Source organism: Prunus mume, linkage group LG2 (assembly GCF_029339155.1).
Source record: "Prunus mume cultivar Tortuosa linkage group LG2, ASM2933915v1, whole genome shotgun sequence".
NCBI classification, from domain to species: domain Eukaryota; kingdom Viridiplantae; phylum Streptophyta; class Magnoliopsida; order Rosales; family Rosaceae; genus Prunus; species Prunus mume.
Genome location: NC_142699.1, coordinates 3,717,050 through 3,729,992, shown reverse-complemented (window position 1 = coordinate 3,729,992; position 12,943 = coordinate 3,717,050). Strand labels below are relative to the sequence as shown.

Genomic DNA, 12,943 nt, shown 5'->3' with positions numbered 1-12,943 from the left:
AAAACTCCCACTAATTCTCAATTAAGATTGCCGATTACCTTCAAAAAGATAGTTCATAGTTGTGGATGAAAGTTTTCATGAAACTAGACATCGATGTCATTAAGATAAATGTAGATAAAGCTTGGCTTCATGAGGAAAAGATGGGTGGTTACAAAAGTTTGTTTTGAGAGTGATCTATCAATGGCTTTGGTTCCTTATCATTGCTTCCGACCTGGACATTTACTTCAAGACAAAATAACGATGTTTGGCGAATCGTATTGAAAGGGATTGTTCATATTCAAGCATGTACCAGAAAACAAATAACAAAAGCTTCTTTGTGCGACAAATGAATGGAAGACCAAGTTGTAATGGGTTTTGAATTTTTTTTTTCTTTCCTTCTAAAAAAAATGGTGGGGGAAGGGGGATATAAAAGTTTCACACATGCACAGATACACAAAACAGGTTAGAATGTGATATTAGAACTTCCCCGCAATTTACTACAACCTCATTGTCCCATATTTGGTATATGGAAGGCAATGTTTTCTTAAACTTTCATGGGCACCAAGAGGGATCCTTCTAACATAAATCAAGAAGAGTCGGTCTCACTCATCACAAATGCTTGAATAAGACTCTGCGCAGCATGTGTTTGTTCAGGTGTTCCAGATATTATGATCACAGTTTCAAGTGCTCCCGGCTTAGGCTCCGTAATGGTAACTTTTGCATCCGAAATCTGGAACAGTGTTGGTCATGTTAGAAGTGATAATGCTATGTCAAGGCATGTTGTTACTAACAGAAATTGTAGAAACATTGAACATAATCAAATTATATGTTTTATATACATACACTTCCAACAAAATTATGAATTTGATTTTATCAAGCAAGCAAAACCAACACACACATGTTCTTTCTTTGGTAGCCTTCGTAGAACAAGATATTCTCTTTTAAGCAAACTAACTAGGAACCAACAAAATATGAGCTCAATCCATATCACACCTTTAAATACTTTCAATGAACCCCGCTGAAAAATGCAATGGTGCCCAAACAAAGGCAAAAGATGAAAATATATGAACAGATGCAAATAGAGAGAGAGAGAAAGAGAGAGAGAGAATTGGGAACAGGCACCAAGGACATTATTTTATGTTTTTTTTTAAAAAAAACTGGCAAATTGTAAAACAGCTCAATTTATTTCTTTTTCCTCTGATGCATTAGACAGCTCCTGTAAACAACTGGGTGAAAATGATCATAGCAGCTCCAGGCCTAAGCATAACTGGACTGCAATGACACCTCAAGCAGAGGTATTAACTTGTACGAACTTGCATTATTAAAGAAAAAAAAATTACTAATAAACAAAAGGTTATGGAGACATTTCATTAGAGTTTACTTATGTCATTTGGGATTTCAAGTTTTATTTAAATATTGGTAATTTGTATTACATTAGATTTGAGAGTTTGATTCTTATTACTATTATGGTTTCCCAACTTTCTTTTTGGATTTGGATGCTCTATCGTATAAATAGGCCTTAATGTAACATAGGAATGAAACTCGAACATACTAATTTGAGTTTATTGAAACCCTGGCCTCCCCTTTTCTATTTTATCTCGTCCCTTTTTCTTTCTCAAAGTCACTTCCCTTGTTTCTCCATTTCTCTATCTATTCTATGCCACCCTCTTGGTTCTACATCAGCTACACTATCATGACAATTAATTTCTTCATGCCCATTCTAGATAGACTACGAACCCAAAGCATTCCCCACTAACATGATGAAAAGGCAATTTTTATGGAATTAGGAGAAATGGCGAAGGACGATTATGAGCTAACTTCAATCAGCTGGGCGCAAAACTTAGCCAAGCAGACATACACTACCACATGCTTACAGGATTCATAGCCATTAACTTTATTTTATAACTAAAAAGCAAAGCATGCTCATTTTTATCATTCCATTTCGAAGTATCCCCACAGCCCCTTATTTAATATATGTTATTCTCCATGGTTCTTTTATGTCAAAGTCGTAACATCAAGAATGTACCTGACGTATTTGCTTCAAGCATTCACCATCTTCTCCATTTATTACAGGAACAAGGGAACTAGGGACAACAACTTCAACAGTGGTGTTGGTTATTATAGCTGGCTGGCTTCCTCCAAATCCTGGAATTCTTCTTTGTGGAGCAAAATTCGGCAAGCCTAGTGGACCACCACCCTCAAGATGTCCCTGTGGATCAGTTCAGGATAGAAAAGTAAATCAGCAACATAAATCAACTGTCCTTTTCTGTTTTTTCTTCTCTTTAGTACATAGAGGTTGTTGTGCAATTTGCTTCTTCAATATCAGTTTTCTTATATTCATACTATGCACAATTTGCTTCGCCCATTTCAAATTATCATACAGTTCACATCATTTTGTCACACATAATTAACATGGTCATCTCAAAAAACAACAAACATATGATGCAAAACTTTGAAGCAACAGAGAATTTTCAACACAAATTTAAAAATGTGGGAAAAGATAAAATAACTGTAGAGTAAAAAGGCCATACAACAACTAAATACCTGAGGACCCCAAGGTCTTCTTTCAGATAAATGCGGGGGCCCACCTAATCTATGAATATTGTGCATAAAAGGAGCACGATCATCATGGGGATGAAAAACACCATGTGGAGGAGGGCCACCAACAGCATCAAACTTGTGAAATGGCATGCCTAAATTAGAATGCATTCCTGGAGGTGAGAAGTCCCTCCTCATATATGATTGAAATGGAGGTTGATCCAAATACGCGGGATTTGGAGGATAATTTATAGAAGGAAATGCATCACGGAAATAGTGATGCCGCAACCTAGTGGTGATCTGGAGAAGAGCATCTTTAACGGCTTCGAATTCTCCATTTATCTGTCAGAAAAGGAACATTGCAGCAACAAGCACAGTGGGTAAAAATGTTAAGATTGCTAAATATGGCACAACGAAGAAAATTTACATACAAGCAAAGATAGTACACCAACTGGCATATTAATAGAAACATGAAAAAATCCACATAAAGTTCACCATAATTAAACCCAGAACACGAAAGCAGCAACTTCACATAATGATACCCCAGATGGAGATATGTCCAACCTCTTGAAACTCAAAGAACCACGCATGCACTAAGGAAAACGCACCTGAACAAGTTCTTCATCATCTGGAGCACATTTTGGAATTTGATCCTTCCCCATTATACGGATATGAGCCCGAGATAACTTTCTCATTTCGGCAATGATGGCACCACCCTTGCCAAGGAGACAACCAATTTGATTAGAGGAAACAAGAAGCCTCGCCATCATGGATTGTTCCTTGCTATTAGGTGCAGCCCTGAATATTCTACTCTGGACACGAAGAACGGCATCTTGGACAGGTGATATCCTATCATCTGGGTGCTGCAATAGTTAACTTGTTAAACAGCTTATCTTGTGTTTGTGAGTATGTGTGTGTCTTTTTATGTCTTTGTGTGTACAAACAGCTCATGTGTCCAAGAAGAAGAAAATGTTAAAACCATACCGCAGGACCAGATACAATAATAAGACGGTCCTCTGAGTCAGGCACGCCTTCCATAACTTTGATTTCACAGCCTGTTTCTTGCTTAAGTGTCTTTATTATGGATCCTCCTTTTCCAATTACACCTCCTACTCTCTCTTCATGGCACAATAAGCGGAAAGTTAGGACTTCCTGTGAAGGCTTCATCCTACCACTTCCATGGAATTTGGGTATTAGTGGATGAGCAGCAGGATGTGAATCTGCAATGTCGCCATGCTGATCACTATATGGTGCTCCTTGAGAACGGTTGGGTGGGGGATATACTTCTGGTCTAGGAAGAGATTGACCAATTGAATGAGATGATGGCCCTGAAGTGTTGGACAGGGAAGAGTCACTATCGCGAGGTAGATTCTCCAAAAGCTGCTGAGAAACAGATTCAAGAGCTTTCCTAACTGCATCAACGTCCCCTGTAATCTGCAGCAGAATTATGATATATGATGTCCGTACAGAACTTTATGCGTCAAAATCATCAACATAAGAAACATGAACCAAATCCTACAGTGATGCACAATTATTGCCAAGCTCCAAGACAGCATTTTTCAATATTTCTTTTTTAGTTGTTCCCTTAGGTGTTCCAAAGCCACTAGGCATTGACAGTAAAACAATGACACCCAATGCTAAAATATTTCATCTGCAATGTTTAATTGCTTAAGAATTTTGACAGCCATGATGATTATATCAAATGCCCAGTAGCAGAAACCCAGTAGTTATTCATATCATCACTGAAATATGAGCTATTTTCATGGGTATGGATGACAGTATAATAACAATAGTGTCATTCAACGTTACCTGAACTAGTTCATCGGAAGCTGTTGCACATAATGGAAGTTTATCTCTAGGAAGGATCCGGATTTGTGCCCCACTTTCAGATGACATTTGTTTGACTACACTACCACCCTTTCCCAAAAGGCATCCCACTTGAGTCGAAAGGACTAGTAATCTACAAACAAATGTCAAAGACTTTTCACCTTGTTCATCCCCTCCATCAGTCTCTGTTTCCCCTTCAATTATTCTCTCAAACACAAGTTGCAGAGCTTTCTGCACAGATGGAGTTAAGTTGTCAGATTTTGAATCTTCATTAGGAACAGATTCCTTATTTTCATCATTCTCTTTTGAATCCTTAGCATCATCATGCTTTTCATCCACATTTTCCCCTTCAACGCCATCCTCCTTGCTATGCTCAGTATCAACATCATTCTCTCTATCAGAACCCACAATAATAACTCTTTCATCACATCCGGGGACAGTTTCCTCAACTCTGACCTTTACAAGAGTCTCTTGACAAATTTGTGATATAAAAGAGCCACCATCCCCAGTGATACTATCAAGTTTGGACACAGGGCACAGTACCCTGAAAACAGCATTGCCAGAGGAGAGTTTAGAAGGTTGATTTTCAGACTTTTGCAGCTTCCCTTTCCCATTTGGCTCTATAGGGTTCTCATCATGTGGTCTCTTTGAAGGCGTTAATGGAGCTGACATTTCTACCCTAAATTATGGCAGACCTGTTGCACTGTAATTTTCACATAATCCAAAAAAAAAAAAAAAAATCATATATATGTAGTCACTATGTAAAGCAGTAACTATCAGAAATCCAAACAAAAGGAAATTCTACAATGGAAACTTTGAATGTTAAAGAAGTAGAGCTCTAAGATGTGTCCCAGTTATTACATTGCTAATGGGCGATGCTCAAGAACACTGTAAACCTACATTAACTTATCCAGTTGCAAACACTTTACCAACAAAAGATACAAAGCTAGCAGACACTACATAAACCCTAAAATTCCTGTTTAGCAGCTGGGAAAATGCAGATACTATAAAGCACACTAATTTGCCCCAAATTGCAAACTCTTGAGCTCTGCCCCAAATTGCAGAGAAATTGAGTTTTGCCCCAAATACATGAATTTGTGTTTTCTTTCATTGAAAAAATAAGAAGCAAAAGAGACGAGAAAACATGAGCAGCTAATTAAGAAAGTGAAGCACTCACCCAGTTGTGGAAGATTTGAAAGAAGCAGAGTTTCAGTTTGGGTTGAAACAGCACCTGTTGAACTCAGGGGACATTGATTGCTTCTTCTACCAATGAAGGGAGTGTTTTGCTTTTGGGAAGCCGAAAGTTCGAAATCCCTAATGAAGCGAACCTGATTGGTTTTTTCCTTTGGTTAAGGAACACCCGGTCCAGTAGAATTCTTGTTGTTGAGTGTCACCCTGAAAGCCCAACATAGGCAAAAGCTTCGGCCTCATAGCTTGCCCAAATATTTCAAGGAACTGTTAACCGAATACTCCTACTTGGTTTTTTTTTTTTAATGGACGAGAGGGAGGAGATTTGAATTTTGTATCTCTTCTAAATTCCAAGAGTTAAATATGAGTAGATTATAAGTTAGTTTTTCTATTCTCATGCTTCTTTAAATCAATAATATGATTTGATAAAACAATCATTGTAGACCCATGACCCTCGTAAAATTGGTTACCTAAAGTAAATACATATACCTGAAAAACTTATCATTGTAGACCCATCAGGACAAGAGTACTAATTAGGCCATCTTTCTAATGTATCATAGAAAGTCATGTCTTATCAGGATAAGAGTATTTTCGGACAACCCTCTTGTTTTCAATTAAATTAATCGCTTAAGATAACATGTTCATTTGTGAAGAAATTTTATCACTGTTAAGATAAGGAAAGTTGAGACACATAGCCATGAAGCTTAATATGGTTTAGATTGGGTTAAAGTCAAAAGACGTTCTACGTTTTCCTCAAATGTGAAGGGAATATGAAACGCCATTTCTCCTATATGAGAATATATATGGCAAGCTGGAGCACAGTTTTTAATTTTTTTATAAAATATTTGTATTTTAATAAAGGCTATTGCTTTACGTATTTGTATCTTGAAAATGAAGTACGGCATGTCCCCTCGTGGTCGGTTTCCTAGCGCCACGAGAGACTTCCAAAAAGCCAATCCATTTCCCAACGGCAGAAGGATTTCCTAGCGCCACAAGGATTGTGTGCTGCACTATAAGATGGTCCAACGAATCTCGTCGAAATCAAAATTCCAACGCATTCTCATATTCTCTCTCTCTCCATTTAATTTATTTTCTTTGGGCCGAAGCAAACAGAAACACAAGCCGCAAACCCAAACCGCCTTCGAGGGTCATTTAGGTAATTTCAGGCTCCCCCAAATTCCACGCATAAAAGCTTTTCGCCGACGTACAAACCCCTGATTCTACGAGTTTTCTTGACTTCTGTGAGTCATTTCGATCTCGATCAAGCTCGAAGCTCTAGAACCCATGGCTGCCAACGCCGCAACACAGAAGAAGCTCGTCCAATCGGTCACCGTTAGGGTTCCGACCCAGACGCATTCTTCGTCGTCGTCTTCTTCAGCGAGCCGTAGAAGCGTCTGCAGTCGCGGGTCGGGTTGTTGCTCTGTGCGCAATCGGATCCACTACCCGTCCAATTTCAAGCGGAGCGCGGCTCCGGCTCGGGTCATGTTCTTCCAGAACGGGTCCTGGAACGACTTGCCGGATCACGTCATTGAAATTCTGCGTTCGGGTTTCGTGGAGCGCAAGGCGGTGGTCAGCGTTGAAATTGAGGGGTCAACTTTCTTGTTTGACTTCATGCGGATGTTGCAGATTGATTCGGGCACTGGAGCTCAGAGATCGATTGCTTGGATTGACGAAAACGGCAAGTGTTTTTTCCCTGTGGCGTTTGTTTGCGAGGATTTGAAGGACGGGTCGGATAGTCTGGATAGTCCGAAGAGAAGTATCGATAATCGGGTTGTCGTCCCGGGTCGGGTTTTGGGTAAGAGAAAGACAGATGAGGTCCATGAAGACGAAGTGACCTCGTCGATACGGCAGCGTATTGTGGACAAGAGTTCACCGTGGCCAAACATGAAGTTGTTGAAAGAAGGAGAAAAGCCTTACGCAGTTGGGAGCCAGGTGTTTCTCTCAGGGATGAGAAGGGTTGATCCAGCGGCTGCTGTGACTTCAATTCATCAGTGTGTTCGAACTGGGCCGTTGGATAGGGCCCGCTACGAGGTCTTTCAAAAGCAAGTTGAGATGACCAAGGTGGCTCGGGGCGTTGCCAATGTGGTTCATGCTTGGTACGGCGCTTCGGCTAGCGAAATAAGAGGCATTTTGACACATGGTTTTGGCGGGCCTAGCAAGGTTTCTGGGCCTCAGTCTCGTGGTGTTGGTCTTTACCTGTCACATTTATCAGCACCTCACCTAAGGTAATTATGTGTCTCATCTGGGTTTTTGATGTTGATATTTTGATGGATGAAGTTTGTGTCCATGTAAGTGAATATGTGCTTAATACGTTTTTTCCAATTATTGATGTTTTAATGGGTTGAATTGTGTAGTGCTGGGCGGTCGGAGCCGGATGATAATGGCGAAAAACATATTATTTTGTGCCGGGTTATATTAGGCAATGTTGAAAAAGTTGAGGCAGGGTCTCAACAATGCCACCCTTCTAGTGCGGAATTCGATACGGGTGTAGATGATCTTAGGAATCCTAAGTGGTATGTGGTATGGTCCACCAATATGAATAGACATGTTCTTCCTGATTGTGTTGTGAGCTACAGATCATCTGTTCGTGTGCCAGGTATGTATGATTCCTTTTTTGTTTGTTTTAATTTTAATTTGTTATTTTCCTTTCATTTATGGGAACTGGTTTTGTGTTGTGGATCTTTCAGCTCAAACGGGAAGACTTTGCTCTATTGACGCATTGGTTTCGAGGGTTCAGAAATACCTTACTCCTTCTAAAGTTGAGGAACTGTCCTCTCTGGTGTGCGACTTGAAGGCAAGTAACCTTCTTTTCACTGGTTGAAAATTATTCATATTGTCTATTCCTCTGAAGATATGGACAAGAAAACTTAATCTAAGGGTCAATTGTTTTTGGCACCTTGATGCAGGTTGGAAAGCTTGCAAAAAGTGATTTCGTAAAACAGTTTCGATCAGTTACTGGGGACCAATTGAAGCCATCTGTTATTCGGGAGTTGCGTGGCTAGAAGCAAGGTTCTTCTTAGATTTCGTATAGAAATGTGTTGTCATGGTCTATACAATTGATAGAACCATGTATGATCTTTCCTTAGAAATCATATTAGGATTAGGGTGAAAATGTTCAACCATACAAAAGATCGTGCAGTTTTTTTTTTTTTTTGGGTTCACCTTATCATATGTGTTGCAAATATGCTTCCAATTTAGTCATAACAAAAAAAGCGTTGTTCATTGTTTGTTAATAATGAAGTTCCGGGTATGTAATTGAACTAAGGGTGTTCCTACATCTTTTGTACTTAGTAGCTACACCTTTAGCTATGAACTGGCATCTGAGGTTGAGATTGGTTTTGCTATATCCAAAAGGTTGTATGGAATTTTAAACATTCTCGAGTATGAGACTTGATGCTCCTGTGTTTGTGGATGCTTGTACTCATGTGCATGTATGGATGCTTCTGTGTTTGTGGATGCTTGTGCTCATGTGCATGTATTTGTGCGGTGAGCGTTGTCCGAACTGAGGACATTGCAAAAAAAATTGTTTAAGTTAATTCAAATTGTCATCTTACTGTGAAATTCCTTTTCATTGAAGTGGATAAGGTTAATAATTTAAAGAGGCTTGTGTGTGTGTGTGTGACCGCGCACCACGTGCGTTCTAAATTGTAACCACTGGGTGTTAAAGAATTTCAGGAACATGTGTTCTATCACTACTACAAAGTAGATTATTAAAAGAGTTGGACCATGGACTTTTATGCCGACGTCAATTTTACATGGGTCACTATTTACAACTCTTGTTGCTTCTGTATTAGAATCCATGTGTTTGGGTATTAAGTTTGCACACGCTGAGTTGGAGTGGATTCGAGACTGCGATTAAGAGGATGTGGGTTAATTGGAATCTGATACAGGTTTGAAAGTAATGTTCAAGTAACTCATAAACCAGATCAGAAGTTCAAATGTAAAACTGTTTATAAGGGAGGGCTTAAGCACTAGAAATAAGATACACTGAAATTTTTTTATTTTTTATTTTAAACTATTAACATATATTTTTTGTGGTATGCACGTGGATCTGTTATGATGGCTTATGTGGAAATTTGCTTTTAAGGAGAAATATTTGATGAAAACTCAATGTCTGTTCAGTTCTTCGGTTGCTTGACATGGATGGCTGAAAGTTTATGAGCATGTAAGTTGCACCAAATCAACCGAGCATTGATGAACTTGTGTGCACTGGAGCTTCTGTAGGCTTTCCCCACAAAAAGGTACAAGCATATTCATCTGAACTTAAAATTTAAATGCAGTAATGACTTTTGAGGTCTTCTATTCCTTTGGATGATTGAACTACGTTTCAGGCAGTGATGTAAGAGGTAAATATTTATGAAGATTTTTTGTTTTTGTGCTAAATGCCATTGTGCTTTATTAGTTATAAAAGAACTCCAGAGAATCCCATTAGTAAGCCGTGAATAAGAACTATCAAATTCTAATTATGAGCTATAGAAAGATAAAGCCAGATTAGTATAACTATTGCTGCTTACAGGTATTATTTGCTTTTACTACTAATCTAGTGGCTTAAATAGTTGGCACCACTTCCAACTGTTCTCGTGTAACATATGATAATTTGCCTTTGTGACTGTTGATTCTTTCTGAAAAGGAGCTTATACAGTTAAGCCTAACCCCCTGGTGTAATGTGGGATACTTTACTCACGAAGAAAATTATGGAGTCTACTTGAGGTGAAACAAGGAGAAAATTCAGATTTTAGGCTCTTTGTGTGAGCTTTTTTTGTGTTGGTGGTGGAAAAATATGAGTTCTAAGCGCATATAGAGAGGATACGATTATTTTACTTGTTCTCCTTATCCTCCCCCTCCCCCTAGTCTACTGCTCCATTTACTCTTTTGTAGGACATAAGCATGCATTCTTTTATGTAAATGTATTTGTCTGAAGTGTCTTAGATATCAGCACATGCTAATTATATTTGTCTAAAGAATGAAAACTTATGAACAGAAGTTAAAGTGCCTGTTGGATAACATTCCTGTTTTTTGTTTTTAATATTTTGAGATGAATGAGAAAAAGATAAAAGGGATGAAAGAGGTAAGTGACAGAGTTTGGAGAGCAGATGGAATTACAACTAAACTTAAAAATCATTTACAGTTGTTTTTGTTTTAATTGTAAAAACCATAATGTATTTTATTCATTGCTCCTGCACCTCTCTCATATTTTTTTCTTTTTTGTATTTGGTTTTAGTTGTATAGGTCATTTTTTAAAATCAGTGAATTGGTTATTGAGCTATCAAACAGTTGGATTAGGCGCCGAGTTTAGTTGGTTCAGTATATAGTTGTACAATTGGGCTGTAATTGGTGTGATTTGTAAGATTGTTTTGGAATTAATTCAATAGTACATTCATACAGATAGTTTGGTTTGAACGGGGTTCCATCAATTGGTATCAGAGCCAGGTTTCACTTCGCAATCCAATTCCACGAAGGGGCGACTATATACTTGTTATTGACCGTGCAAAAGTATCTTAGACTGTGCAAGGATATCTTGAGGGGAATGCTCTGCTTTGTCTCTCACATGTGACCTTGTTTTCCTTACAAGTCTAATACACTTATTTTACGTTTGGGCTTTGAGTCCCTAGAGTTGGTGGATTTGAGAGGCCACAAAAGGGTTCCAAAAGTATTATAATTGAAAGCTGTATTGCTTTATGTGTCTGTACCATTGGATGCTGCTGCTGATATACCTTGAAGTTTTCATGTGCAGGATGAGATTATTGAAGTTGCATGAGGTATGCTTAATCGGCTAATACTAGTTTTGAATGGCATTTGACTTAGTCTTCTACTAGGCATTGTTGGAAAATCCAGTTAGTTTTTGCATTTGTTAACTTTTTTACTTCTCATGTGTTTGCTCTGCCTATCTTTTGTCTAGAGATGGTTTTAATATCTCAGGATTTTTCCTTTAACTGGCTATGGAATCTTAGGGTATGGCTTTCTTGGGTTGTAGTACTCTGCTATCCTAGCCTGGTCATGACGTTTCACTACTAGTGGTAGCTCTATAGGAAATCCAGGCCCAGTCAGAGCAGAGTGCCTGGTTTGCATGCTCAAAGAGATAGGGCTGGAGAACAAGGCAGGGGTTTGGCGTAAGCACATAGACAAGGTATGGCTCCATTGGATTGGTTCTGCAACAGTGAAACTACCCTTGTTGCGGCACTTTGCAGATTGCTGAGCTCTGCTGTATCCATGCTTTGGATGAAGGCAACAATTGATCCTGTGGTTTGGCTAATCTTCGTCCTGGTAACAGTTTTGTATCCTCTGTCTTAGCTGCTACCTGTGGTTTTAGTGCCATTTGTTTCCCCTTGACAATCCATTCTTCATGAAACGTGTGTAGACGCACTGGCATGTAGACGGGTGTTGCATAGTTTTGGTGCATCAATAAATGTGCAGTCACATTCTTTCTAGTGGATTTGCAAGGTTTAACTGACCTAAATCTTCATCATGAACCGTAAGTATTTATTTTGATATTTGTGATCATACACTTCTATGTATGGTTTGTGTCAATTGATACTGGGTGTGTTCTGTGATCTATTATCCGAAGGGAAAGCTATCTCAAATCAGCGTAGACAATGAGAGGATCCTTGTAATTCTTTAATTAAGTCGTCGCCATAATGACTTGGTCATTGTAAGGAGTGCAGCTATGCTGAAACACGTCCCTTTCCGAAAGTTTAAAGCTTCACCGACATTTTGGAGTCTTTTACGAGTCCCAATCTCAATCACTGGGTCCGTATGGATAAAAAGGGTTTCCTATCTGGTGGTAGAATCCGACAGTGTAGACCCTAATCCGAACACCTTTGAATGTGCAGTCTATTAAGTTTTATGGCCAGAGCAATAATGTACATGGAGGTTGTGTCATGTATGGGTGCGTGGAGGATTTCGTTTTTCAAAGATGAGATTCTGTTTTCCGGAGGATTTTGCAATCCGAACACCTTTGAATATGCAGCCTATGCCAAATCATGTAAATTTTTCTAAAGCTGCAACTGCAAGTGTTAGGGCCAGAGCAATAATGTAAAATGGAGGCTGTGTTTATGTACGGGTGTATGTGAGGATTTTGTTTTCCGGAAGATATAAATATATCAAGAACAAACATGCAGGACCTAGCATTCTACAGAGGACTAAATGCAGATACAAGAGAGCCTACCGCCAAAGCTGTGACCATCCCCCAGATCATAAGTCGGAGAGATTAGTGGTAGACATAAAGGCTCCAAAGATCATAGTCTGCTGCTCATCCCCTGTTTCATCCTTATATCGTCTCTCTCGACTCTGGAGGCTGTTACATATACAATCATCTCGAAAAGTAAACTTCATGTGTCATTTATGCAATCAAGTAAATAGTTTTATGAACGAATGGATCGGATCGAATTGAAAAATGGAAATATTTATACAA

The 12,943-nt window shown here is 38.9% G+C and overlaps 2 protein-coding genes and 1 long non-coding RNA gene across 7 annotated transcripts; 2 read left to right on the top strand and 1 right to left on the bottom strand.

The window, feature by feature from the left end:
- Positions 1-345: 345 nt before the first annotated feature.
- LOC103319397 (RNA-binding KH domain-containing protein RCF3-like) lies at positions 346-5,753 on the bottom strand. 4 transcript variants are annotated; one of them, XM_008220930.3, is made up of 7 exons: positions 5,522-5,753; positions 4,327-5,047; positions 3,502-3,951; positions 3,126-3,380; positions 2,524-2,859; positions 2,006-2,188; positions 346-709 (listed from the first exon to the last, which is right to left on the bottom strand). In XM_008220930.3, the coding sequence occupies exons 2-7, from the start codon at positions 5,014-5,016 to the stop codon at positions 566-568; spliced, it is 2,058 nt and encodes a 685-aa protein (XP_008219152.2). In that variant the 5' UTR covers positions 5,017-5,047; positions 5,522-5,753; the 3' UTR covers positions 346-565. The 4 variants fall into 4 exon arrangements, with proteins under 4 accessions (XP_008219152.2, XP_088903705.1, XP_088903706.1 ...); XM_089047579.1 differs by having other exon boundaries at positions 4,327-5,039; positions 5,522-5,652; XM_089047580.1 differs by having other exon boundaries at positions 4,327-5,023; positions 5,522-5,638.
- A 987-nt stretch (positions 5,754-6,740) lies between these two features.
- LOC103319396 (putative inactive poly [ADP-ribose] polymerase SRO3) lies at positions 6,741-8,916 on the top strand. Its single transcript, XM_008220928.3, has 4 exons — positions 6,741-7,757; positions 7,887-8,128; positions 8,220-8,326; positions 8,439-8,916. Exons 1-4 carry the CDS (start codon positions 6,817-6,819, stop codon positions 8,532-8,534), a joined length of 1,386 nt encoding a protein of 461 aa, XP_008219150.1. The 5' UTR covers positions 6,741-6,816; the 3' UTR covers positions 8,535-8,916.
- An 813-nt stretch (positions 8,917-9,729) lies between these two features.
- Positions 9,730-12,943, top strand: LOC107880422 (uncharacterized). Of its 2 annotated transcripts, XR_016123851.1 has the most exons (3): positions 9,730-11,796; positions 11,891-12,004; positions 12,098-12,943. It is a non-coding gene; the product is annotated as an uncharacterized LOC107880422 (long non-coding RNA). The 2 variants fall into 2 exon arrangements; XR_016123850.1 differs by having other exon boundaries at positions 9,730-12,004.